The 27,769-nt window shown below is 43.6% G+C and overlaps 1 protein-coding gene and 1 long non-coding RNA gene across 4 annotated transcripts in view; one reads left to right on the forward strand and one right to left on the reverse strand.

The window, feature by feature from the left end:
• The window catches only part of TMTC1 (transmembrane O-mannosyltransferase targeting cadherins 1), a 233,656-nt gene that overhangs the window by 151,973 nt on the left and 53,914 nt on the right, over positions 1 to 27,769 (forward strand). For all 3 annotated transcript variants that reach the window (XM_072954819.1, XM_072954817.1, XM_072954818.1), the window contains 2 exons: positions 7,220 to 7,387; positions 17,845 to 17,958. In XM_072954819.1, coding sequence (XP_072810920.1) covers positions 7,220 to 7,387; positions 17,845 to 17,958 — 282 coding nt within the window. The remainder of the gene's footprint in view (positions 1 to 7,219; positions 7,388 to 17,844; positions 17,959 to 27,769) is intronic.
• On the reverse strand, positions 8,724 to 25,778 carry LOC140691358 (uncharacterized). The gene is made up of 5 exons (XR_012066992.1): positions 25,691 to 25,778; positions 25,457 to 25,576; positions 12,953 to 13,871; positions 9,137 to 9,233; positions 8,724 to 8,943 (listed from the first exon to the last, which is right to left on the reverse strand). It is a non-coding gene; the product is annotated as an uncharacterized lncRNA (long non-coding RNA).

Genomic DNA, 27,769 nt, shown 5'->3' on the forward strand with positions numbered 1-27,769 from the left:
AGTATCTAAACATAAGACCAAAGTCTGATAGCAAAGCACAGGTAAGATTGCTCACTGGGGTGGCTGGTACTGAGTTCCGCGTGTTGAGTTCCTCTGTCCCCCTACACTGGGGTTCAAAAGTCAAATAAAGCTGTTCTTCAAAATACCACGGGGTGAGGATGGGGAGATTTGACTTCCATGAGTTTGTCTCTCTGTTTTTGCTGAGCAGGAATGAACTGTTTCATCCAGCCCCTTGAGACCTGAACTCAGAAAAGCTTGGGAGATCTAGGAGCTAGATGGGGACTGAGAGCTACTCTCCAGGGCGGTGTTCAGGTAGGGAGAGCTCGAGCCACATCAGATGGGTGATCGGTCACCAAGACATCATGGGGATGAGTGCTGTGTGAGTGTCGTGACCAGGAAGGAGGCAGGAGGACTTTGTCGAGGGACTCACTGAATGTGCTGTAACACCAGAGATTGTGGATGACAAATATAACAGAACAGAGCAGTGGGGAGAATGAGCGTGAGCTTGAGAGGAGGTCACTGTGCTTGTGGGCTGAGGATGAATTGGCCAGTTGTGCTCATTTAATTGTGCTTGGCCCATGAGACAAAGCGAGGATAAATTTGAACAGTTACTTCCTAGACCAGAATCATGGCCTTAATATTACAGAAACTTGTTAGTTATAAAAGAGGATTGTTTATATCTAACCAGTGAACAGCGAATGTCTTGGAAACCAGGATTTGAAAGTAAAATTTGGAGAGTGGAATTTGGATACAGATGAGACCAAATAGAATAATATATTTGCACAGTATCGTAAACTATGCTCGTAATTCCAAGTCATTGTTTCAGTTTACCCTGTAGAAATGAGTCAAAAGAGATCAGAGCACTGTAGTCTAGACCTCTCCTTTCCCCGCCATTTTCTTCCTCATCCTTTGGTTCTGCAAACCTCTTTGTTTCTTTTCTAACCTCATGTGCTCAGAAGTGAACAACTCTAAAACAAAGCAAGCAAGCAAACAAAAAACATCTGAGCTTATATATACTGAGAACAGATGAGTGGTTGCCAGAGGCAGGGGCTGAGGGGTGGTCAAAAGGGGTGAAAGGAGTCAATGGCATAAACTTCCAGTTGTAAGATTAATAAGTCCTGAGGACTATACCTAATAAGACTATATTGTATATTTGAAAGTTGCTAAGAGAGTAGATCTTTAAAGTTCTCATCACAAGAAATAAAAAATTGTAACTATGTGTGGGGATGGATGTTAACTAGACGTATTATGGTGATCATCTGGCAATGTATGGAAATATCAAATCATGACGTTGGACACCTGAATCTAATATAATGTTGTAAATCACTTATATCGCAATTTTTTTTAAAAAAAGGGAACAACCCTAGCTTAGCAGGCTCACATACTGAAAACACTGAAAGAGGTTATGAAATGTGCCTCTGGGAGTGGAGGGGAAACTGAAGTGTAGGTGTCACACACCCAGTGTCCTGCACAGTTGGCTGTGGCTTTGCATGGAGGGTGAGTGGACTTAATAATTGTTGCCAGCTCAGCCTCTCTTCCATTAAGACCCCTTGTCATTACTAGTGAATCTGTTTCTTGCCGTTGCTCTTGGATTCGGTGCTGGGAAATATGTCTCAAACTGGTGGCTTCTTATACAAATGTTAGTCATCTTAAAATATCCTCCACACTCTCAAGTGTCTTGTTTTCATGAGAATTGGGACTGTTACCGAGTCCAAACTCGTTTTGCTTGCCACATGACAGGCCAGCAAATCTAGAGATGAAGTGTTGGGTCAAGGAATAATTACTTTATTTGGAAAGCTGGCAAACTGAGAGGAAGGGGTACTGAAGTCCTGGAAGACCATCTTCCCCAAGTCAGAATACAGGCTCCTTTTATACTAAAAAGGGGAGGGGGTGTGGTTGGTTGGTGCAAACTTTTTGGTGTAGGAATCCTTTGTTCTTGCGGCTGTCCAAGTGGGTCACATCATGGTGCCCCTGTAAAACCTCCAAACAACAAATGTTATTTTCCATTCTGCAACTTGTGATCTTTATATAAGTGCAAAAGTGTTAATATCCTTAAAGGTCAGAGCCTTGAGAACAGGCTCTCCTGTATATTTCAGGCTAACAGCAACATTCTTTTACAAAAGGCGCAGAGCCAGCAAGACTCAGCCTAGAAAACAGGGCGCAGGGTTAAAGCCACAGAAAAAGATCTAATATGGAGTCAGATTTGTTCTTTTCTGTTACACCACCAGAGACTTCCTGGTGATCCCTGTGCTGCTGCTTTGGGCTCAGGGTTCCAGGGCTTTATTGTTGAATCATTTGGGGTCAACATCCCCATGAGCCAGAATAAGATCTTAAGGTCAGATAATTTACTAGGTGGGGATTCAGCCGATAAGAATGAAGTTAATTAGGAATATGTTTCATTTAAAGTGTCTGAACTTGGAAATTCTTTTAGAGCAATAAAATAGGAAGCATGTATCTGTCTTGGATCATTAATTCTATTTATAGATACTCTCAGTGGGTTTTTTGAGCTTGTTAAGTTAAAAGGTAGAATTTCAGTTCTACATAGTAGCAAAAAGTTTTTTTTTTCTTTTTCTGAATATAATGAAACAAAAAGTGAAGCCCTAGCAAACATCACACAATGCTTGGCCTCTCCATAGAAAACTATCATCTTTCCAGGCTGAAGTAAATGAGAAGGGAAAGTGTTATTCTTTTATCACTTAAGAGCTTCTGCCAAGGTTCTCCTGAAAGTACAGGTATACTATTTATGGGATGATTAACTGCTCACAAAGTTCTCAAACAGCAGGTTTAAACATTTCTAATTCGAAAGGACAAACATTGTTGATTCACATCAGTATTAAGTTCACTTTGGAGGTGCATCATAAAAGTATAAGGGAGAGGTGCAAATTTCTTTAGTGATTATAAGGACTGCGTGCTGAGAAGCTTGTCAATAAAATCACATTCACAATTGGAGACACTGCAGCCTGTGAATGAGCGATCATCTCTGCTTGGTGGGAGGGATGGGTTACTCCCTCTGAGACAGCATCGGTGGTTTGCAAGCGTATTCTGAAAGTGTGTCTTGGTACTGAGCTCAGCCATTCAGCAGCGTGACTGGCTGTTGGTTCTCCCAGTTATAGTGTGGAGTGTATGTGGTTTGCACTCACTCCTTTGTGCTCTGTGTGGAGGTCTCTGGTCAGAGCCCAGATTTTCCTTAACCAGATTAACCAGACTAAACCGGAGTCTGGCTTCATCTCCCTGGAGGCCAGAAAAGTACGTCGTTTCACATTTGCTTGATTTTCCACTTTGACTATAAAGACTTGCCCTGCCCCAGCAATGGAGAGAGAGCGATTCTCCCCACCCTCGGCTGAGAGCTGCAGTAAAGCAGATGTGGAAAGATGAAACGTCATGATAGAGGAGCATCTTAACCTCCGCGATGTTGTGTTCAAGTTTGTAAGAATGTGATGCTTGCTAAGAAATTTGCAAACCTAAGTGGAGATTATTTTAAATGGCATAACATTTCTTTAAATCATATGTCAGTACTAGGATTTTTGAAAGAAAAAAATGATCGTGTTACTCGATCCTGATGCCTGTGCTGAGTGGAAGGAACAGTCTTATCCTTCATTTTGGCTCCAACAGGGCTCCAGAACGGTGGCCTGTGAGTGGAATCTGGCCCACTGCCTGCTTTTATAAATACATTTTACTGGAACATAGCCATGCCCGTTCGTTTACATAAGTGTCGACGGCTGCTGTCCTGCTACAAAGATAGAGTTGAGTAAGAAAGACAGAGGCCTTATGGCCTGAAATCGTTACTCTCTGGCCCCTTACAGAAAAAGTTTGCAGACTCTTGCATTAGATTATAGCGTTAGGACCATGGGTCTGATCTGACTCTATTCCTCGCTTTTGGAGCTGTGGGCAAGTTATTTAACTCCCCCTTTTGTTTTGTTTCCATTTCATTTATGAAATGGAAGATATTGAAGATTAAATTTGATTGTATTTTACTTATTTTTTTAAATTGAAGTAGAGTCAGTTTCAATGTTGTGTCAGTTTCTGGTGTACAGCACAATGCTTCAGTCATACATATACATGCATACATTCATTTTCATATTCCTTTTCATTATAGGTTAGTACAAGATATTGAATATAGTTTCCTGTGCTGTACAGTAGAAACTTGTTTATCTATTTTATTTATAGTAGTTAGTACCTGCAAATCTCAAACTCCCAATTTATCCCTTCCCACCCTCTGTCTCCCCAGTAACCATAAGTTTGATTTCTATGTCTGTGAGTTTGTTTCTGTTATAAATAAGTTCATTTTTATCTTTTTTTGGGGGGGGAGGGTGGATTCCACATATGAGTGATATTATATGGTATTTTTCTTTCTCTTTCTAGCTTACTTCACTTAGAATGACATTCTCCAGGGCCATCCATGTTGCTGCAAATGACATTATTTTATTCTACTTCAAGGCAGAGTAGTACTCCATTGTATAAATATACCACAACTTCTTTATCCAGTCCTCTGTTGATGGACATTTAGGTTGTTTCCGTGTCTTGGCTGTTGTAAATAGCGATGCTGTGAACATTGGAGTGCTAAGGATTAAATTTTAAATTAGATTATATATTTAAAGCCAGTACTGTCCATGTTCCAGGCCCTACAAGTATTGTGGACGGGCCCATATATAGCATAGTGCCTAACACATAGGAAGCACTTGATAAATGTATAAATGTATAGGACAGCTAATTCCTTTAGTTGTTATTGTCTTATGCCACTCTGTGGCCATTGCCCTGGGGTTGTAGGGATCCCAGTGTGTTCCTTGCCCACTGCTCTGCCAGATGGCAGCTCTATTTCCTACATAAGGAGGCAGTAAATGACTACTGAGATTTCATGAATGGTGTGGTTCGGAAGGACATAGGTGAAGCTGGGTGATGCGGTGTGAAGAACACAGGAATCACCCTGTCAAGTCAAAACCCCCGATGTCAGGACAGCATATGGAATGTGGGCTCTGGAAGCCAGAATTCCTGGGTTTTTATCTTTGCTCAACTGCACACGAGCTGTGTGACCTAATTCAGCAAATCAGTTCACTTCTCTTCTTTGGTGTCTTCCCGAGTTAAAAGCTGCTGACAGTGACTCCCATGGATGAGAGGATGAGCTAAGCTCGTGTAGAGAATGTGTTCGGTCAGTGTTTGTCCTCAGTGGGGTTGCTTTATGGAGGCAGGGCGAGGAGGGAGCTGGCCTGGGAGATGGAGGCAGTGGGCGGGGGGAGGCTGCAGGGCGCACCCCCAGTGTTTCAGTGGGGTGTTCACATGTCACCTTTTCAGGGAGGCTTCCTTGACCACCCACCACTCCCTCCCCGCCCTGGACTCCCTCTTTCTCTTTCCCACTTGACTTTTCTCCACCTGACATGTCATACTCTATGTGACCTACTCAGTTTCACTTGCTCGTTGGCTGTTCTTCCCATCAGTGTGAGCTTTGCGGGGTATGAATGATTGTTTTGTCCACTTGTGCCTGTCACCGCCGCAGGTATGTAATCTGTGTTTTATTCATAATTGTATTTTTAGCGCCTAGCGTACTACCAGTCATGTACTAGAGAGAGAATGAATAAATAATTGAACCAGTAAATGAATGATGTTAGTTCAAGGCCATTTAGGGCATTACTGTCAGACTCATGTAGGATTCCTTAACGCAAGCTTGCTTCATTGTTGAAATATACTGTAATAATTTGTATCATTGTCTTTGAAAAGAAGTGAGTTTTGGCTAAAGTTCAGATGGGAATAATGAGTACAAATGAAATGTTTGTGTTTTTCTGAGGCCAGTCAACAGGCAGGAAGCATCTCTGCAGGTTCATAGATGACGTGAGGGACCACGTTCCACCCGCCAAGCCAGAGATGCTGGTTCATAGATGACGTGAGGGACCACGTTCCACCCGCCAAGCCAGAGATGCAGGTTCATAGATGACGTGAGGGACCACGTTCCACCCGCCAAGCCAGAGATGCTGGTTCATAGATGACGTGAGGGACCACGTTCCACCCGCCAAGCCAGAGATGCAGGTTCATAGATGATGTGAGGGACCATGTTCCATCCACCAAGCTGAAGGCTTTTAGAGATGTGGTTTCATCGTGCCAAAGACCCACTGAGATAACATGAGGGATTCTTGGTGTCTGCTGGGAAAACTGGGCCAGTCAGTGCGAGAATCGTATCAGTGCAGCTTGTCTGTGGTGCACTCCAAGCTGTGAGGCTCAGGAACTGGCCTGTCGGTGGATTTCCCTTCAGCGTAAGGACTGTGGCAGAGGCACATTTCCAGAGACAAAGCCCAATGCCCTTTGGTGACCAGAATCTCCCAGGACCTGATAGTCCCCTGGGGTGTTACTGAAGGCAAGTTCATGTGCCCGACACACCATGAGGCCAAACAAACTGAAGCATGAGTTTGGAGCAGAGAAAGGTTTAATGCAGAGCTGAGCCAGGGGGATGGGGTGGCTCATGCCCAAGAAAACCCCGAATTCCCCGAAGGGTTTCAGCAAAGCACATCTAAAGGCCAGGTGAGGGGCAGGGTAGGGGGCTCACAGGGTACTTGATCAGCTGTGCACAGTCCTCTGATCGGCTGATGTGAAGATAAGAGAGTGGTCAACACTGTTGACCCCCAGGCTCCAGAAGGTCTGGGGGCCATTTGCTCATGATCATCGAGTAGTTAATTTCTTCCCTTTGGTGGTGATTTTTAGCATCTGAAAAACTCAGGAAATACACATGAGATACTGTCATCTGGGTGCTTTAGAGAGGAGCTACAGCAGAGGATCTAGGGGATGGGTCTGTCCCTGGAAGTCCCCACAGGGTCCTGCTTGGGTATACGGGGACTGTCTCCCACAGAGCCGTGATGGGACCGGCTGCAGAACAGGGTCCACACATGCTGCCGATGAGATCATGCAGTGTCAGGAACGTGAGGGAGCCTGGGTCAGAGGGTCCCTTCAGGACCCAGGAACATACATGAGGGACTTTTCACGGTGCCTCAGCGGCGGAAATCCAGGGCAGTTTGAGCCTGCAAGGTGGACCTGTTCTCCACACGTGCGGGAGGATTAGCGGATGTGCTGGTGGAGCCCATGTGAGCACTAACACGGAAACGCTGTGTCAGACAGGAGCTTATGTTTGTTGTTTCTGTCACAGGACAAGCTCTGTTTGAAAGTTGGTTGCATGGGATGGAACGCTCAGGGGCCGCCCTGCACCCAGAGTCACCTGCTTCTCCGCCCTGTTTTCCAGCATGGGCTACTGCATCCTCGTCGTGCACGGACTGAGCAAACTCTGCACGTGGCTGAACCGGTGTGGGGCCACCGCCCTGAGTGTGTCCACCGTGCTGCTGCTGTTGCTCTTCTCTTGGAAAACCGTAAAACAGAATGAAATCTGGCTGTCGAGAGAGTCCCTATTCAGGTATGACGACATGGACAAAAGGGAATCTCTTCCCATTTATTTCTTTGCTTGTGCATTTGTATCCAAATGAGTTAACATGGGTCTGGCGATATTTACTAATCTGGAAACACTTTTTAGCAAAGTTTTAAGTGGAAAATGTAATTTTATTTGGGGGAATTAACCTTAGGTTTTTAAATAGTGTTATATAAACTTTTACAGGAGCTCATTCTAAGTGAATTTATGAAAATCAGGTACATGGGAAGGTTTTGGGGTGTGTGCACAAGATGAGATCAATCTCAATGTTGAGCTGGGCTGTAAAATCAGCCATAAACAAAATGAAACAGTAAATCTAATTTCATTGTTCAGACAAGTGAACGGGAAAGGTAAGCACACGGGAAGAAGGAAGAGAAATGCAGTGTCTTTTCTGTAGAATATTCCATGCCATTAAGTTGTGATCTAGTTGCTTTATTTTGAACATTAATTCTGAACAAAGAAAGGCAAGACTTTTTCATCTCCTGGTAGGTTTTTATGTGGCATAGAAGCTGTTTCTGAATAAAACAATGTCAACTGATAGCCCTAAACTTGTCAGAGAGTATTAACATCCTTAGGGACTATCGCTCACCATGCTGTGTTTGTGGACTTAGTCTGTCTCATTCCTGCCAGAGCCCTGGCGACCTTCACCTGGGCTCCCCTGGCTCGGCCACATCTGACCCCCCAGTGTTACCCCAAAAGGTAAAGACCCCAGTTCTTACCAATACCAAAAGCTAGGTTTACAGTTGGGAGACAGTGCGTTGTGTAGTGAAAGATTTTTAAAGATTTATTTTAAAAAGGAAAACTACACACCCAAGAACAGGAAGTGGGCGGATCCAGGGGAGGGAAAGCGGCAGGTTTTGCCTGCCCTTTCTCTTATACCCTCGCTTGGAGGTGGCATTTTGCTTGATTGATTGATGGCTCTTGTCCCTGGAGTGCTTGGTCATGTTTGGCCTCTTTGCACATGTCCTTACCCATGGTGCACACAGAAAAAAACCCATGGTAGGGGGGATGGCTAAACCTCAATGTTAATTAGAATACAGTGAATATTGGGTCATGTCTGGTTAAGTCATTTCTGCTACTGGCAGTCGTGGCTGTTGGGTTCTAACCCGTTTCTTGCTGGCACTCATATAGAAGAAGTAAAGTCCCTTGATGCTGGAGGCGGGCACAGTACCGTCTTCCAGACCCTCCTCCCTCTCCTCCATCTGCCTGCCTGGTGCACCCACTTATTTAATACCTAACACCAGCGGTTTTGCTCAGTATCCCAGGGGTCCTCAGTCTTCATCCCCTTCCAGCTTCCATCTTCACTTATGACCCAGTGGGCCAGTTCAGTCAGTGTGATTTTTATTTGGTTCCCTGACCAGCCGGTACCCAAAGCTTATTCTTTGGAGGCAAACAACTGAAATAGAGTTGGACTCACTTTTAAAGGGAGGAAATATTGGAAGGGCATAGGGGAGCGCACAGAATTGGGGAGCAGGTGAGGAAGCTGGCATGTAGCAGACAGGAAACAGGTGTCTGGATAGTCTGTCTTGAGACAAGCTGATCACCTGTATAGGAACAAGCGGAAAGAAAAACTTACCTCAATTTTCTGTATCTTCACATCACAGTTCAGAGAAAATAAAGCCTTGTGACAGCCTGAGCTTAGGTCATAAGTCTCCTGTCACCACCAGGCTCCCCTGACTCAGCCACACCTGACCTCCCAGTGTTACCCCAAAAGATGAATGAGATGGCAGGACTCACCAAGGATGGTCCTCTGACCTCCATGGGGGAGGTGGGGTCAGCAAAGCCCCTGGGGCTTTGACAGAGACGTCACCCAGGCACCGTTCGAGGGCACAGACTCGGGTTGGCAGAAGTGAATGAAAGAATGAACAGAAAATAAGACAGATGTTCACTGAACTCCTCTACTATTTAAAAATAATAAATCTGATTTTGCTACTTGGCAATTTAACTTTTCTAAAATATAAAAAAATACTTTGGCATGCAAATTTTATTAATTTATGATTACTATTACCATCATTATTGTCATCATCATTACTCCAGTGGTTCTGCTCTCCACACGACAGGCCAGTAAATCGGGGGACAAGGTGTTGGGACAAGGAATAGCGACTTTATTTGGAAAGCCGGCAAACCAAGAAGATGGAGGACTAATGTCCTATAGAACCATCTTCCCCAAGTCAGAATTCAGGCTTCTTTTATACTGAAAAGGAGAGGGGGTGTGGTTGGTTGTTGCAAACTTCTTGGTGTTGGAATCCTTTGTTCTTGCAGCTGTCCACATAGATCAGGTCATGGTGCCCCTGTAAACCTCCAACAAGACAAATGTTATTCTCTGTTTTGCAACTTTTTATCTCTATGAATGGGAAAGTGTTACACCCTCAAAGGTCAGCACCTTCAGAATAGGCTCTCCCGTTCATTTCAGGCTCTAGGCAACATTCTTTTACAAAAGGTGCAGAACCAGCAAGACTAAGTACAGACAACAGAGCGCAGGGTTAGAGCTAAAGGAACAGACCTAATATGGAGTCAGATTTGTTCTTCCCTGTTGCACAGGGACCTGTTGCCCTGTAAGGTTTTTTTGTGTGGCTTTTTTCTATGGTTTTTTCACTTCTAGACTTCAGATTCTGTTTCGTCCCTCTCATACCCACCCACCCCCCGCCTCCCCCCACCCCATGCAGTTCTCCCAGACCACAATGGACAGTTCCTCTTACTGACCAGTGCTGTGGTCATCTTGTAAACACAGGGGCATGGAAGTTCAGTTGTGTAACTTCCTCCTAGTCTCTGTTGGCTTAATTCGTTTTTTTTCTTTCACTTTCAATAGTTACAACGTGCTTTTATGTTAAATTGTAATAGAGGAGGACAAATCTAACGCCATATCGGATCTGTTCCTTTAGTTTTAACCACAGTGCCCTGTCTTGTAGGCTTAGTCTTGTTAGCTCTGCACCTTTTGTAAATGAATGTTGCCTTTAGCCTGTCTGGTAAACAGGAGGGCCTTTTCTGGAGGCTCTGACCTTTAAGGATATTAACACTTCTACATTTATAGAAAGACAACAAGTTGCAGAATAGAAAATAACCTTTGTTTTGTTGGAGGTTTACAGGGACACCACGGCCTGACCCACATGGACGGCTACAGGAACAAAGAATTCCTACAGCAAGAAGTTTGCAACAACGAACCACACCCCGTCCCCTTTTTTTTTTTTTTTTTTTGTATAAAGGAGCCTGTTTTCTGACTTGAGCAGGATGGTTTTCCAAGACATTAGTCTGACATCCTCTCGGTCTGCCAGCTTTCCAAATAAAGTTGCTGTTCCTTTCCCCAACACCTCGTCTCCTGATTTATCAGCCTGTTGGGCGGCGAGCAGAATGAGTTTGGACTCGTTAACAAAAGCACTAACTTGAAAATGGTTCTGCCCTGTGTTAAACCCTTTCCTTGAATGAAGGTACTGAGAGCATTGTGTCTTCTTATGATGCTTATTGCTTAATCAGAGCACGTCTGGGGATGGGCTTTGCAGATAGTGGTTTATCTCAAGGATAACAAGTTAGTGTTCAAACCCTGTACAGCTGATGCCAGCAATTTTTAAAAAAGGAAAACAGGAAAACAAAAAGCTCATTGACCTTGCATCCAGAGGCTTCCGGTTTTTTGAGATAGACATGTGTAGGAAGTGAACAGTTGATTACTAAAACACAACCATTCCACATACATGCTTAAAGAGACTTTGTGTCCTCGGAGGCCATTGGTGATCAAATGGAATTTTGTGTAAAGTGCAAATCAGAGCTAGTGACAGTCTTTTAAAAAAAAAACTTTACGTATCATAATTTATGTCCTGAGAAAACTTTTAAAAATCTGAGACTTTAAGAATAGTTTTTTTTCCTTCGAGACCAGATGTTTACATGTATTCATCTGTCCTGAGTAATGTTCAAATCAGTTGAACATTTACCAAGAATCTCTGAGGCTCTGGAATCAGTGGTTGAGTGTGGGGTCTGGAGGCAGGCTTTCTGGTGAAGGGGCAAAACCCACAAAGGGACCAGCAAGACCCCCCAGGCAGGGCCATTGCCTTCCTGCTTTTGTGCTTTTGTAAAACAGCTTGCTTCTAGGAAAATGAAACTTACCCCTAAAATTCCACTGGTTCCCAAAAGCTCACTCCTGATTGGTCCATTTCTAACACCTCATTTGCATTTACCCCTAAAATTCTATTGGTTCCCAAAAGCTTGCTCCTAATTGGTCCATTTCTAACACCTCATTTCCATATGAAACTTAAAACCCTATAAAAGCCTGGGTAAACCTACAGATGGTGTCCAGAGCTTTTGGAGTGTTAACACCTCTGGGCCTGCCAGCGTAATAAACCTGAGTTCCCCAACCCTCTGAGAGTCGCTCAGTCTCTCGATGGGAATCAGGTTTCTTTAACACTGGCTCTACTCCAAGTTCCACTGTTGAATAGCTCTGTGACTGTGGGGAAGTTACTCAACCACTCCATGCCTTTGTTTCTTTATTTTAAAATTTAGAATAATAATAGTATGTATCTTCTGAGTGTATGTGAAGAATAAAAAGAGCATGTGAACTGTACAGAGGGCAGTAGGGTAAACACTATGTAAGGCTTTCAGAATATTGCTCTGCACTGTGTTCTAGGATATGAGAGAGAGGACAGTTGTGGGGAGATTGTATAGGAGCCAGACGTCCGGATGGGAGTAAGACACGTGGACATGTCGCACTATAATGTAGCAGGTGGAAGGAGCAGGGCTCCGTGTAGGTGCAGGCAGTTGGCTAAGACCAACCCAAGCTTTCAAGGACTGTTCTCTTGTAAGCCTGAGCTGAGATATGGGAGGATGTCCTTGGCAGAGGCCCTGTTTCTGTTTTCTCCTTTGTTCCAAATAAAACCCCATGGACCGTCCTTGGACATCGGGTCCCATGGAGGCCTCTCTAATCATGTGCAGTGGTTTTGCTTGGCAACACTGAGGACAATCTTGCAGAACATCTTAGGACAGACCTTGGTGCTAGAGAAAAACCCTAATTTCAGTCAAGTTCCGATGTTTCCAGCTGAGGCCTCCTCTCATGGAAAAGGTCCCGCTGAGTGATGTACTTTTAGGAGATACAGACGGATGCCTCCCTCCCAGCTTTGTGCTTCTATTACAAAAACTTCCACACAAAAGCACAAGAACCCCACACTTCTGTCTCATCAGATGCTCAGAGAGAGTAGTTTGTCCAAGCCAAAATAGTTGTGAAAAGGAGGAGCCAGGATTTGAACCCAAATCTGATGTAAAAGCCAAAGAGTACATACCCCTCACCACCCCAGTTTTTTGCTTTATGTTTTCTAACTTAAGCTAAGCCTGGTATAAACAGAGAGACAGAGACAGAGTGAGAGGTGTTCAGAATCATAGGTGCAAGTTACATTTTCTCTGATTCTTAGAACAAGAGGTTATTCTGGTACCTAACCTGAGGAGAAGGGAACCTCACAGCTCCAGCTGGGCCTGATGACAGCCCAGGCTGGGACACAGGGTTGGAGTAAATAGTACCAGAATAGCACAATTTGATGAAATCTTCCCTCCCTCCCCCTCACATCTTCAAAATACCTGGAAAGATGAAGACAGTATATTTTTCTTTTTGCATCCAGTTTACGGTCTTTCTGAATCCCACTCACGAACTCTTGAAGTGATCTGTGGACCACCACTTAAGAATTTATGGCCCAGATCTTCCCCCACTCTGTAGCAAACACATTTCTCTTTCCTCCTCTCTGAATTACTGGGCCAGAGAGATAAGCAGACCTCCCAGGGCAGAGAACATAAACCTTTGTGAGGTTTGGCAGACTCCTTTGCAAAGGCCAGACTGTAAATGTTTGTGTGCCCCACATTCTCTTTTGCAGCCACTCAACTCTACCACTGTCACGGGAAGGAGGTTGAAGCCGTCTAGGTAAAGAGGGAAAGAGGTCGATGTGTCTGTGGTCCACAAGGCCATTGTTTGTATACCAGTGATGTAAACATTGTGACAATGAAATTTTGATGTTTCTAGTATCTTGAGGTACCTTTTGGTTTATCAAATGTTAACCAACTTCAGGAATGATCCTGACCATTCACTGGCCTTGGTTGAAATCTCTGTTTAAGGACTTACTCAGACTGTAACCTTAGAAAATGGCCTTAATCTCTCTGAGCATCAATGTCCTCACGTACAAGGTGGGAGGTACAGTCATACTACCCCTCCGATAGGTTCCTGAAGGGACGAAGGAGATGGAATGGATGCTTCCGCTCAGCACTTCCGGAGTGTGACTTGTGAAACCTCAGGTTAGACAGGGTCACAACTGAAGGGAACCACAAATTTTCTTGCTTTCCTTTCCTCTGAACCTCAGGCCGAACACTTTCTAAATGTTTGTTTTCTGATCAGGAATTTGGGGATGGTTCTCCTGGTCGATTGTTCCAGTCGTGCCCACAAAGGAAACTGATGTTCTGCCAGCTTGGGGAGATACCTGACAGATATCTCTGTTACTTTTCAAGTCTCCTGCAAATGAGAGCGTGAGAGAGAAATGTGTGTGTGAATTAAGATCCTGGGTTGAAAGGGAGACTTTCATTCATAAATAGCATATGATATCACTCCTATATGTGGAATCTAAAAAAAAAAAAATGAATGCACTTGTTTACAAAACAGAAACAGACTCACAGACATAGAAAACAAACTTATTGTTACCGGGGGGAAGAGGGTGGGAAGGGAAACATTGGGAGCTCGAGATTTGCAGATACTAACTGCTATATATAAAATAGATAAACAAGTGTCTACTGTATAGCACAGGGAATTATATTCAATATCTTGTAATAGCCTATAATGAAAAAGAATATATGTATTTATAAGTATGACGGATGCATTATGTTGCACAACAGAAATTGACAGCATTGTAAACTGACTAGACCACAATTTAAAAAGTAACTACATAGTCACTGTTGTTATCAATACAGTTTGAGATGCAGCCCTGTAATGTATGAATGCTGCGTTTCCTGGTGGAGTAAATAAAGCAGCATGTTCTCAGTAGGACAGTTGGGGCCACCAAGCCAGAGCGTCCCGAAAGCAAACTGAGGAGGCTGGCCAGGGGGTGAAGGGAGAGCAAGCTGGCCAGTTAGAGCGACATGGAAAGTTTTGCCTTTGGCCAGTTGTTTATTTTCCTTTTTTTCCCCACCAACTGTTCACTGTTAAATGAGACTGGAAAAACGCAGCTGAAACACATCACAGAGGGAATGAAAAGGTCAGAAACAACAATGGGAAACGCAGTGTGTTCTTAGCATCTCAGTGACTCCACCCATGGCTGCTGGCTTGTTAGGAATCCCGTAACTTCCTCCTGTCCTCACTGAACAATGCATCTCAACAAGGACGTGTTTCCACCAGCCCGTCTGTTCCTCGGGTGAAATGTATTAGAGCAGCCGTATTAATCACACAGAGGGAAGGATCAATTCCAAAAAATACTCCAGTTACAGCCATGCTGCAATCAAAGTTATCTGGGTTTTTTTTTTTTTTTCAAGGTTATCTTTAAAATCCACCTGTGCCATGCACTATTTAGTTCTGGATAGAAAAATCAGAAATGTTCCGCTGTGGAAGCTGGATTGCTTTAAAGCCATTGCTGTTACTCTGACTCTGATCCTGCCCGCGTGGCTAAATTCACTTTGGGGAACGTCCATATGAAACATTGTATTAAAACTCTAGCTTTGTGTGTCAGCTGGTGCGCCTCCCGTGGGATAATTGAAGGAGGTGGAGGGGTTCACTGGAGCACCCAAATCTTTTGTCCTGGGTCAGTTTCCAGTGAGAGGATTCCTCCTGTCTCCTCCCTGAGAGTCCGGTCCTGGCTGCCGATGTTCAGAGCTGTACGCAGGTCCAGCAGGGTTAGAGGGATACCGTCGCTCACAATGCGCATTTTCTCTTCATCTGCCTTGGAGGTTACAGTTTTTCCCCCGGCCCCTCAGCTGTACCTTTTGTCCCTGAGTGCAGGATCTCTCTGATTCAACTTTTCGAGGGAGTAAGCCTCCTGCCTTTTGCTGGGATGGGGAAAGGCTGGTGGAAAAAGTCACCTGGGTGTGCAGCATGGAGAAGAGAATGTGGGGTCTAACTGCTCTTGATACAGATCGACAGCTAATCTGTTTCCAGCCACACTCGACACACGTCGAAACGTCCTAGCTGCTGCCGTGCGTTTGGAATCACTGAGGCAGCTCTGTGTAATCTGGAGTCTGCTGCTTTCAGATGACGTTGCCCTCGGTGGCTTTTTAGCTTCTCACACTCCCTGTCAGCTATCTCCGCTGGAGAGGTACTCAAGTGCCCGCTAGTAGATTTTAAGAGAGGCAGTCTTTGCTGGTCCTAAGGGACTGGGTTTTTTTGTTTGTCTGGTTTTTGGAGTTTGTTTTTTTTTTTTTCTTGCCTTTGCACTTTTTAATTTATTTTTTAAATTTAAGAACAATTTTTAAATGAGCAGACCTAAATGGACATTCCTCCAATGAAGTCATACAAATGGCCAATAGGCACGTCAAAAGATGCTCATTATCACTAATTATTAGAGAAATGCAAATCAAAGTTACAACGAAGTGTTAGTCAAACTGGTCAGAATGGCCATCATTAAAAAATCCACAGATGATAAATGCTGGAGAGGGTGTGGAGGAAAGGGAACCCTCCTACACTGTGGGAATCTAGTTTGGTGCAGCCACTATGGAAAACAGTATGGAGAGTCCTTTAAAAACTAAAAATAAACTTACCCCATGATCTAGCAATACCACTCCTGGTCATATATCTGAGAAAATTCTAATTTGAAAAGATACATGCACCCCCATGTTCATAGCAACACTGTTTACAATAGCCAAGACATGGAAACAGCCTAAATGTCCATCAACAGATGATTGGATAAAGAACGTGTGTGTGTGTGTGTGTGTGTGTGATGGAACAATACTCAGCCATAAAAAATTGAAATAATGCCATTTGCAGTAATATGGGTGGACCTAGAGATTATCATACTAAGTGAAGTAAGTCAGATAGAGAAAAACAAATATCATATGTTATCACTTACATGTGAAATCTAAAAAAATTACACAAATGAACTTATTTATAAAACAGAAACAGACACACAGGTATGGAAAACTAATGGTTACCAAAGGGGAAAGGGTTGGGGAGGGATAAATTAGGAGTTTGGGATTAGCAGATGCAGACTACTATATGCAGACTAGATAAACAACAAGGTCCTACTATGTAACACAGAGAACTATATTCAATAGTTTTAATAATCTATAATGAAAAAATATGTCTGTATCACTGAATCACTGTTCTATACACCAGAAACTAATAAAACATTATAAATCAACTATACTTCAATTGAAATTTTTTTACTGTTTTATAACATTAAGGGGCTGTTATTTCAACAAAAGTTCAACAAAGAAAAGTTACAATACCCTGACATATTTCCCTAACAGGTTTAACACTTTTCATGGAATTCCCCTAGTAGTCTTAATCTTTGAATTAGAACTTAAATGATAATATGTCACCTGTAAGAGGAAGTGTGTTTTGAGTACAAATTGCCCAGAAACTAGGTTGTCATCCTTCCTCCTTCCTCTGTCTCATCACTTGTCCCCCTCCTGCATTTAACCCGTGTGAATTCCAGGAGTTTTCTTTCCAAATAGCCCCCAAACCCACCGACTTTCATCATTCCCCTGCCACCACCTCCTTGCAGGTGAGGGATCAGGGACCCTAGGAGCATACTCCTTGGCTCACAGTCCCATCTCTGCCGCTTACCAGCTGCCTGATCTTGCGCACTTGAGTTTGTGAGGCAGTGCAGACAACAGACAGGTTCCTCCTCCATGTGTCATCTCTGAAGCCTCAGCGTCGCCCTCTAGGGAGTCCCCAGGAGTTTTGTTTGGCCAGCCGGAGCAGACTAACACTGAACATTTAAGCAACGAGTTTAACCTTACTGAACAAAACCTTCTTTCCTTATCTGCAGCTTGTAGAATAATTACGCCTGCCTTTATTTTTTTTTTTTAAATCAGCCCTGGCTTAGTACGCGGGAAATGTTTATTTCCAATGAACCTTAGTAGGGAGGCCAGTCTACGATCATCCCTCTTGTAATGATTTATTTTTGTAGACAGTCTCACATTAAAAAAAAAAAAAAGGTGGAAGGCTACAAGTGCAGGAAGGAAGGAAAAAACTGAATTAACCTGAGCATGCAGGGTTGTTCCCCAAAGAATCATCTCTCACCACCTGCCGCCACCTCTGCTTCGTGTGCAGTTAGCGTGTTTGTTTTTCATGCACATCTGAGCGTTGCCTCCATTGTTTTCCACAGACGCGTGTTTAATAACTCACATAATTTGAATTTTGGAACACTTGGCTTTGAGGACCGCAGTGGACATTCAGATACAGGTTCACAAACCTGGGGGTAAAACGCGGACGAAACTGACAGCATTCCTCAACAGGACCTTTCGCTGCTCATTTCTTCAAAAAATGTATTCATTTTTAGGTCTGGAGTTCAAACTCTGCCCCACAATGCCAAGGTCCACTACAACTACGCCAATTTCCTGAAGGACCAGGGTCGGGACAGGGAAGCCATCTACCACTACAGGACGGCCCTCAGGTAAGTGGGGGCGGGTGTCCGCAGTCACGCTTTCCAGGCCCTTGTCTGCTTCACTCACCCCGCCCAGTGCTGGGGGTGGGGGCTGTTAGTTTCTCTTGACAGTGAACGTCCCGGGGGAGGAGCTGTAGGTCTTGAACTCCAAGTCTTTTGGCTCGGGGTTCCAGTCTGGTGTAAGTCTACCTTGCTTCCTACTACCTTGCTCGGTGTTTTCTTGTAAAAATTTCCATTGCGACACCTTATGCAACGAAGTGACACAGTTGAATACATACACACAGGCAAACAGGAGCTGGCTGTCAAAAATGTCCTCGGAAGTTCTCAGGATATTTACTCCCCTGAATTCTTCCCACTCTAGGCTTCCCGCTCTCTAAATGGATTTATATAAAGACATTTGAAATACTCTGATAATTGTGTTAAACAGAAAAAAAATGAGAACACATTTGATTACCATGTTGGGAGTATGGTAATAAGATATGGATATATGCAAATATGTATACAATGTGTATTTTTTTAATTTTTAAAAAATTAAAAAAAAATTTTTTTTATGTGAACAGCCCTGACTCTCTCCTTGTCCTCATCCACTGGGAGAGAACATACCAAACACTCTTTAGAGACGACTTTTAAGGAGAATTCACGTTTAAGCTCCGCGTTACCAGCAGCAGTCTGTCTTGTTCTTAGGGACTCTTTTAAACTCAACTCTGACTTTCAAGATGATCTGCCCCCAAAGATCCCAGATAATAAATGTATTTAACCTGGAACGTATGGAGACATGACAACTAAACACAGCCTCAAAATCTCCCACTGTGGGCAGATCCTCTCTTTTATTGAATACCGTGAGGCTCACAGAAGTCTTTTGAAGAAGTTCGCCTGCCCCTACAGGGTGGCCCACGTTTGGTTGAATTTCCTCATCCTGTTCCACTTTGGGACCTGCTCTAAAATATACATAGCCAACAAATCACACGTTTCACTGAAGCGCCCTGCTAGTGTTGTCTCAAATGTCGACGAAAATAATCAGTGAACAATCAGTAATAAGAATAGACAAGAATTTTATTTGAGCCAAACTGAGGACCAGCCCAGAAGCCCGCTTCTCAGAGGCACTGCTCCGGAGAAGCGCGGCTTCCTGCACAGTTTTGTATTTTGTCAGAACAAAGAACATTAAAGGAGCCAGGGATACGTTTCTTCAAGGTTTCACAAAAAAAGGGCAGACCAGCACATACGCAGCAAGTCAGCGTGGCCTCGGCCCCTGGGAAGGGAGTCTTATCATCAAGGGAGGACCAGCCGCTGGGGTCCCGGGAAGAGAGGCATTTAGCCTTTAACATGGACATTCTTCTGGTCACTGTGCCCTTTTGTTTTAATAATTAAAGCAGATGTACAATGTATGCTGGATAGGCCACAAACAGGCTGTTTTCAGTCAGCATAAAAATCAAGTTAACTCGTGCATAAGCCAGAATGACTCCGCTAAATGTCAATATGTGAAATTTTCTCTTATCACAAGGCTTCGTTTGAAACTGTCATTCTTAAAGTAACGGATATAGTGTTAAAAGTTATCCTTTTCAACAGTGTTCTACTAAGTATATTGTTCATCAGTCAAAATTTTTTAGATTTTAGGACCTATAATTTAACATTCAATATGGCAAAAAGTTTTAAACTGTGCACACCAAGTTCCCCTTTCCAAAGATTTCAAGAAATATAAGTCCCAGAGGAAAAACTGTAACAAAGGTTTTCATTGAGGAAAAGGAAGTTTTATTAAGAAATAGAAGACATTTTTTAAGATCGAATGAAGAATTCTATTTTTTCACTGCCAGCTGGTTTATCCAGATGTTTACAAAGCTTATCTCTGGTGAGTGGGGTTATGGTTTAATTTTTTTCTTTCCACTTTCTTTCGTGCTCCAAATGTTCCACAGTGAACATGTATTATTTTTGAAATAAGGAAATGTCATTTTTCAAAAGACACGCTCCTTCTAGGGACATTCAAACAAATGAAAGTGTGTTTTGGCTTTACTAATTAATTAGTGGTTCATGATTTTAGGTGGCATTCTTAAAGGGCAGAAACATTTGCCTGAAAAACAGACTATTTTCCGTCAAGTTCAAACAGAAGTACGGCAGACTCAGTTTGGGGCAGAGGTATAAATTAAGCGAAATTCTCTGGCAGCTAATTTTACAGAATTACAGTAACTGGTTGGGGCTTCCGCTTCTTTCCCAATAAACAGTAAAAATAAATCTTTGCTTCAGCAACTGTCTTTCTGGAAGAAACATGTCCCTGGAGAAGTGGGGAGAAAACAATTAAAGCTGCAAATAGACTGCACAGAAATTGGTGAAGTATTTTACCCTCTCACACCAGGCCCAACATGCTTAGGATTTAAAGCATCCTGGTTTTTGTATGGTGAATTTTCAATGGATGCTTTTTTTTTTAATTTAAGTAAATTGTCACTTTTTGTGTTAGAAAAGAAAAATACTAGGACTGTTCACCATTTCGATGGTTATTTAGCCCAGGTGACTGGAAGACTGTCCATCTTTTAATATTTTTCTTTACGGAGGTTGCTGGAACACGGATTCCGCCCCCTCCCAACCGCTCTACCCTACACCTTTGGTGTATCTGACCTTTTCCAAATTTGCACGCAGCAAGAAAAGAGAATGATTAGGGAAATGCAGGATTAAAGGCGATACTATCCGAAATCTGTTCCAACAGTGATTCCTTCTTGTTATGACCGTCCAGATCACAAAGGCAGTGGTGAAATTAGTCATTAGGGTTGAGTCTACACCAGGGTCTTTTTGTCTGGCTTATGGGTCTTAAAATAACACTATATTAAATTGGTGATTATATATGACATGAATATTTTGCTGCTTTTAAACTTTATTCTGTGTTTGTAAAATGTGGAGGCACCACTGACTTCTCCTTCATGTTGGGCACCTCGTTTATGGTACTTGTGAAGTGCAAGGGAGATCTCCCTTGGAAAATGCTGCATAGATTCAGATGAGCACCCAAGTCATCCAAGAAAGTTGTCAGAATCCCCTCCTTAAACCCTCCACTAACTCGAGTATCAGCTTTCCTTGGCTGTGAGGGGCACCTCTCGTGTTTATGTCTCTTGGGGTGCTACAAAGCTCGGGATTCCATACGGTGGAAAATCAGAACACCACTGGGGGACCTGCCAGGGGCCTCCAGGGCTTTCTGATTATTGAGTTACTTTGGGGACGGTTTCTACCATTTCACCTCCTAGGATGGGAGTCGAAGTCCAGAGACCACCCCCCACCCCCGGCCATTAGGCTCTTCCTGTACAAAAACTCCCGTGAAATGACCCCTCCAATAAAGCCTAAAAGAAGAGGCCGTGGTCGCACCTGAACACGGTGCAGACGATACTGAATGTGTGCTTGGCCAGCGGCTTGTTGATTAGCTTAAAAGCCCAGTGAAACGTGAGGAGTCATGAAACAAATTAGGCACACTCTTGAATTTTTTTTCTTCCCAAAATTTCACATGTACGCCCATTCACCAGTCCTCCTAATGTCAAAGCAAGTCCTCTTCTTTGAGTAAGAGCCTACTGATAAGAATCTGCAAAAACACACATCCCTAATTCTTTTCTGTGGTGACCAGTTTTGATCCTTTGAAGTGGAATAAAAATGTTGAGATTTTTCTCCTCCAGTCTTCTACAATGAATCTTACATCAGATTCAATTATTTGAGGAAATTCCCTTTTTTGAGTATTTCCAAAATATTTACTTGGCCTTCATCGAAATTACAACTTTCTTTTTCATATTTATATTGTATCAGTTTGCAAAAATATTTCATCATATTGTGCAATGGCAATAAGCAACTGGAATAAATTGTTCATAAACCTAACTGACTCTGAGCAGTCATGCAGCTCAGCTGACCCGAGCAGAAGGGCCCAGGCTTATAGAGAAGGTTTATTAAGTGGCAGGAATCCACCAGTATGTTTTACAGACACTAGGGAACATCTGGAAAAATGATGATACAGTTAAGAGACTTTTAAAGAAGTCTTCACTGTAGGTGTTAGAGTCTCATGGAAATTGTTTTGCATCTTAACATTTAGATTCCCCGCGTGACTTAGTTACTGGTTAATATGAGCTGGTCAACAGGTCAACCCTGAGCCTGGGAATGAGGATAGAGTTCACCTTTGTTCAGGTGGATCCAAAAGGTCTCCCCACTGTCAGCAGGAAACTACCCCAGGATCCACTGAGTACTGTTCACTTAGATGCCCCCTTCCTTCCTGCCCACTACAAGCCCCCCACCCCCCACCAAGGTTTGCTGACGCGTCAGCCACGTGCAGGATTCCATCCTTACAAAAAAAAAAAAAGTCTGTGATCCTCAGCTGCCCAGAGAGCTGTTTTCACAGGCATGGTTTCAACATGAAATACACGGAAAATCATCTCAAGATTTCCCACTCCCATGCTCAGGTGTTTGGGGGCAGCCAGGGGACCCTTGGAGGGGCCTTGTCCTCTTCTAATGTATTTGTTGTTGGCGTTTTAAATAGAAAATCTGAAGGAAAAGAGAGCTGTGTTCATAGGGGGTTGAAGTCCCAGACCAGGCTCTTTTCTCCTGGCATAGCTAAAAGGAAAGGAATGTGCCTTTAATGCTTCTGTACAAAAGAAATCTCCATCGCTATTTAACTGGCTAATGCATGGGAAAGGAGAAGCTAAAATCTTTCTGATTGGAATTTTTTAATGCATAAAATAGAGACTTGTCATGATCACGGTGCCCGCTGCTCTCATTCTTTGTTACTCCCTCCTGTGTGGATAACTGAACGTTTGCAGAGACACCATTAGACTATAATAAATGTATGTGGAAAAAAGGAAGTAATAAAACAATGATTACTGAAGAGAGCCGTATCATGAGAGTGTAAAGAAATCTATGTCTAATTCAGTCATTATCCATTGATGTCCTGTGCGTATCAGTAAGGTTACTTTATTATAACGCCTTTGAAAAATGTTGTGTATGAAACTGGTGGAATTTGAACATATTTTTAAATCAGGATGTAATGACTGTTCCAAAAGCCCTTCTTTACCCAGGCTATTTTGATTGAACATTTAAAATAACTCTCATGGCGACAGGTGGCCTTAGATACCAGCTGCCGTGTATTTCTGGAAAGATGGAAAAGTCCATTACCATTTGTTAACCAACTTCAACAAGTGAAGATGGGTTCTCTGCTGGTGTGGTGTTTTCGTTTACAAATGTCTAAATATGTTTCCCAGTAGCACAATTGAAATTATTTTTGTTTGTATTTGTTGGTGAAAGTATATTCTCACTGTGTATGTTTTGCGTTAATTGAGTCTAGCAGTTTCCATTCATTAAGTCCAAGAAATTAAACACTATTTCATTTAGGAAACTAGAATTTTAGTCACACTCTGGCCATACTTATAGATTAAATTTCAAAATGAAAGTTCTATCATTTTTGTACAAAAACATTTGCTCTCTCCCTTTTTTTCTGCCTTAAGCCACTTTTGAAATCGATTCAGAACGTTGCTGTGGTTCCCCAGGGAACAGAATCCAAGGCAGGGGTTAGCGAGCAGGAAGTTGGCTTAAGGAGTGCTCTCTCGAGCACCAGGCAAGGAAGACAGGGAGGCAGGATGGGCTGAGGGAGAAGTTGAGATGCGGTGCGTTCCTGGGGTCTCAGAAGAGCCCTTAGGGAGCTTCGGAGCTGGGATGGCCCCTGAGAGTTGCATGAAAGAGACAGAACCTTGCACCCCCCATCAACCAATCAGTGGTCCCAGGCAGAAGGAGTGGCCTCAGGTAAGGTGATGCCCAGAGAAGAACCCAGCTGAGCGAACAAGTGCCTGAGACTTGAGGGTATCTGGGTGGAGTCAGACAGCATCCACTACGCTGGCTTAATGTGCATGATTTCTTATAAAAGTAAATACGACAGTTTTAACAGAATATTATTTAGGTTTTCTGTTAAAATGAGAACAGTGCTGTTACCTACCTCCTAGGGCTGGAATATTGGAAGATTACATACAAGGCTTAAAGCAGTGTCTAAATTCCTGGCCATGATCACTTGGCGAATGTTACTAACAGATCCCAAATCTGACCACTTCCCCCTCTGCCCCCACCGCCCATCCTCTCTCATCTACGGTGAGTTCAGTCTCCCACCATCTTGATGCCAATTGCTGTGTCATTCTTTTTTTTTCCTTTAATTGGAGTATAGTCAGTTACAATGTGTCAGTTTCTGGTGGACAGCATAATAGTTCAGTCAGACATACACATACATGTATTTGTTTCCATATTCTTTTTCATTATAAGTTACTACAGGATATTGAATATAGTTCCCTGTGCTGTACAGTAGAAATGTGTTGTTTATCTATTTTATGTACAGTAGTTAGTATCTGCTAATCTGTCATTCTTTTAATGCCTGTCCCCTGCCCCGTTCCCTCTTGTCTCCACCTGGTCCCCTACCTCTCAGACCTCAGCTCCAGCCACGTGGGGCTCCAGGCACATGCCAGTCGCCATTCCTATTACAGGGACTCTGGACTTGTCCTTCCTTCTTCCCAGAACACCTTCCCTCCTTTCTAAATGGCTGCCTCCTTCCCTCCCTTCAGGACTCCTCACGTAAGGTCATCTTGTCCACAGGGCTGTCTCTGATCACCCTGCCAACCCCAGCACACTCTGTTCCTCTACTTTGCTTCATTTTTCTCCACAGCACTTACCTCCCTCCAATATGCTTACCCGTGTTTAACACCCCCAGCTCCTGCCCATCATATGCCAGTGGTGACCCCGGTTCCCAAGATGGATCTTCAGGATACACACTTCTTTCCCTCCCCACTCCATATGATCTCCTTGGGTGGCAATTATTGACCAGGCACATGGACGCGCTTTTCCTGCCCACCACTCTTTTTTCCTAAGTCGATCCCACAACCAGAGTGCTATTCATGCTGCGAAGTGTTATTATGACAAGGATTCCAGGAGCACATTGATCTGTCACATAGGACTTTGAATCTCCTTATAACCTTGGATGTAGCTTTTAAAATTGCACGTGTCTGGAATTCCATTTGGTGTTGAGCGTATGAGAAAGGCTTGGAGGAAATTGCTGTGTGCCTGTTGGGGATCATTTGCTTCAGATGATGAAAGATTGACAGGTTTTGCTGGAGTGAGTGCTTGGCAAAAAAATGTTCCTGCATTCTTAAAACGGAGAGGGTCAAATGTCCTTCACATCTGAGAACCTGCGATGGATGGCGGGGGGAACAGATGGAAACAAGATGACATGAGTGTTCCCTGGGCTGGTGATGAAGAAATAATGGATGTTATTTTGACTGATGAAAGCAAGTCAAAGGCCTTCGACAGCAGAGGAGGATGGTTTTTTGGAGGATGAGAAAAGCCTGTGAAAGGAGAGCTGGCAGCCTCAGCCAGGCATGGGTTCATTAGGGCTGTGGAGGGAGTCAAGGAGAACCACCCAAGGTCCTGCAGCATCAGATGGATGGAGCGTAACAGGTGTGGTGGTGGGCATGCTACACCTAGCATCCCATTTACTCACACAGAGGGTTAATATGTTACAGACCTTATTGCTGCAACTAAAGCACAGACAGTTCAGAATCACACAGCAGCTGTCATCCATGGCTTCTGACTCCAAATGCAGGTCTTCTTTTCCACTCCACCGAAGTAATTTCCCATCCATCTGCTACAAAAACCAAAGTTAGTTATGGTCACCCCAACACACTGAGAAAAGTGAAAATATGTTCACTATTTTCTATTTAAAAGAGCAGAGAAGTATTTAATTCAGTTCATTCCCAACCTCCGGAGGAAAATTATCAGGTATCAGGAAAACTCAGCCATTTAAAAATGAGTCATTTCCTGAGGGCATCAGAGAGCATGGTTTTTACTCCAAATGGTCTTGAAAAATCAACTGGGTGGAGCCCTTCTGGGTCACTCTTGGAGGTCACCCATTGTGAGAGGTCAGATGACTTAGCTGGCCCTGCACTGAAGAGTGTGTCCCATTTCCCTAAATTGCACTTGAGGGTTTTTTTCCCAGGACTGTCAGTAATGGGTGAGAGGGCACACAGCACCAAAGCAAGGTGACAAGACTTACTGCTGGTGTTAATGGCAATTTCAAACAATTAAAGACGCAGATTAAATAATCAATGTCATTCTGGTGCAATTTAATGACATGATGTTTCTTATTTTATAGTATGAAGGAACCACGCACTTGGGAAATGCCAGAAACTAGTACGATTGAAAATATGCTGCCAACTCTTGTAATGAAGTTTACTTAGAGTGTTTTTTTAGTTCAGTAAAATTTAGGTCTTATGGTAGAATTTTTTTCCCAGTCCTGTTTTTCTTTTGGGTTCTTTTTTTTTTCCAAGCAGGAAAGAGAAAATAAAAATTTGACCTTAGCATACTTAACCTCAAATAAATTAACATGTGGAATGAAAAATCAGACAAATAAATCAGGGTGTGGATATTCCAAAAGGAAATTACAAACTGGAGCACATGATACAGTGTTACTTGAACAATGAGATGTCTTGAAAGGTATTCAAACAATGAAAAATTAACAGCATTCTTAACTTTTGAAGAGACTATACAAAATTGAAAGTAAATGACTGGAATAGAATATAAAACCAAACTTTAGTTACATACATCTTACATCACTGGATCTTTAGTTGAGATTGAAGCTTAAGAGCAGTGGACCAGAGAGCGTGTATCTGTGCCTTAGACACTTACCGAATGTTGTTGTTTCCAAACAGCTTTCCATAATACTGTGCTTTTCAGAGATACTGTGAGCAGACGGAGGGACCCCCTAAATGAGGAAGCCCACCAAAGTGTGGGTTCTTGCCACCGACTATGAAAGAATTTGCAGAGCAGAGGCAGAGGGACGAAGTGAACAGCTGCTTTATTGCTCAGAAGGGGAAAAGGAAGGAAAGCGCTCGAGCAGGGAGCAGGGAGCAGGGAGAGGGGCCCCGGCGGGGAGCCCTCAGCCAAGCCGGGCGACAGGGACAGCTCCCACCCGGGTCCGGCCGCGAGGCTTCCACCATCACGTCCTCCTTCCGGGCGTGATGGAGCCAATCAGTCCTTGTTCAAGTCCTCGTGTGGACCTTTCCGGTCATTGTCATGGCAACCGTCAACTGTCATGGCGCTGGTGGGTGTGTCACTTAGCAGCTGATACATCACAGGGAGCGTATAATGAGGCTCAGGCCCCCCCGGAAGTCGTATCCTCCACCATCTTGGGCTTAGCTGGCTCTAACCAGTTCTTGTTTCTTCTCTGCAGCTGCCTCCGGAGGCTTAGATAAGAGTACTTGGTTTCTATTTGAGGGAGCGGCCAGGGGGCTGATCCTGGGGGCAAAGGCCTTGGTACCAGAGGAAAGTTGCTTTTAACCCGAATGCCTGCAATCTGGTGGACCCAGCATCCCCCCTCCCCCCGAAGAATCTCCAAAATTCTGTTCAACCATGAAAGTCTTAAAGGAAAATGGAGGCGTAATCTCAGTTAATTGTTGAGATAGGAGGTCAGAGTCGTCGCCGTCCCCCAGCGCCTGCAGGCTTGTCCTAACCAATGGCTTGAGCTGCTCTTCTGTGACTCAGGGAGGCCTGGGGGACGTCAGCTTCTCTATAAACAAGAGGCGGGGGGCGGGGGGGGCACAGGGTCCTGCTCCCCTTCAATACCATGAGTGCTCTATATGGCAGGAGACACGTTTCCCCAAGGGGTAAGAATCTCAGTAGCCAAGTTTCCTGAGTATTGACTTTATTTCACTCCTGTCACTGAGAAGTAATTCCCGTAAGATCATAGCTGAAGGGACTGGCCCAAGGATAGAAGGAGAAATTCCTTTAAATGGTAGCTCTGATTTGCAGCAGTATATTTATTTGCTGAAGGTTGAATGAC

The sequence above is a fragment of the Vicugna pacos genome, chromosome 34 (genome assembly GCF_048564905.1).
Source record: "Vicugna pacos chromosome 34, VicPac4, whole genome shotgun sequence".
Classification (NCBI taxonomy): domain Eukaryota; kingdom Metazoa; phylum Chordata; class Mammalia; order Artiodactyla; family Camelidae; genus Vicugna; species Vicugna pacos.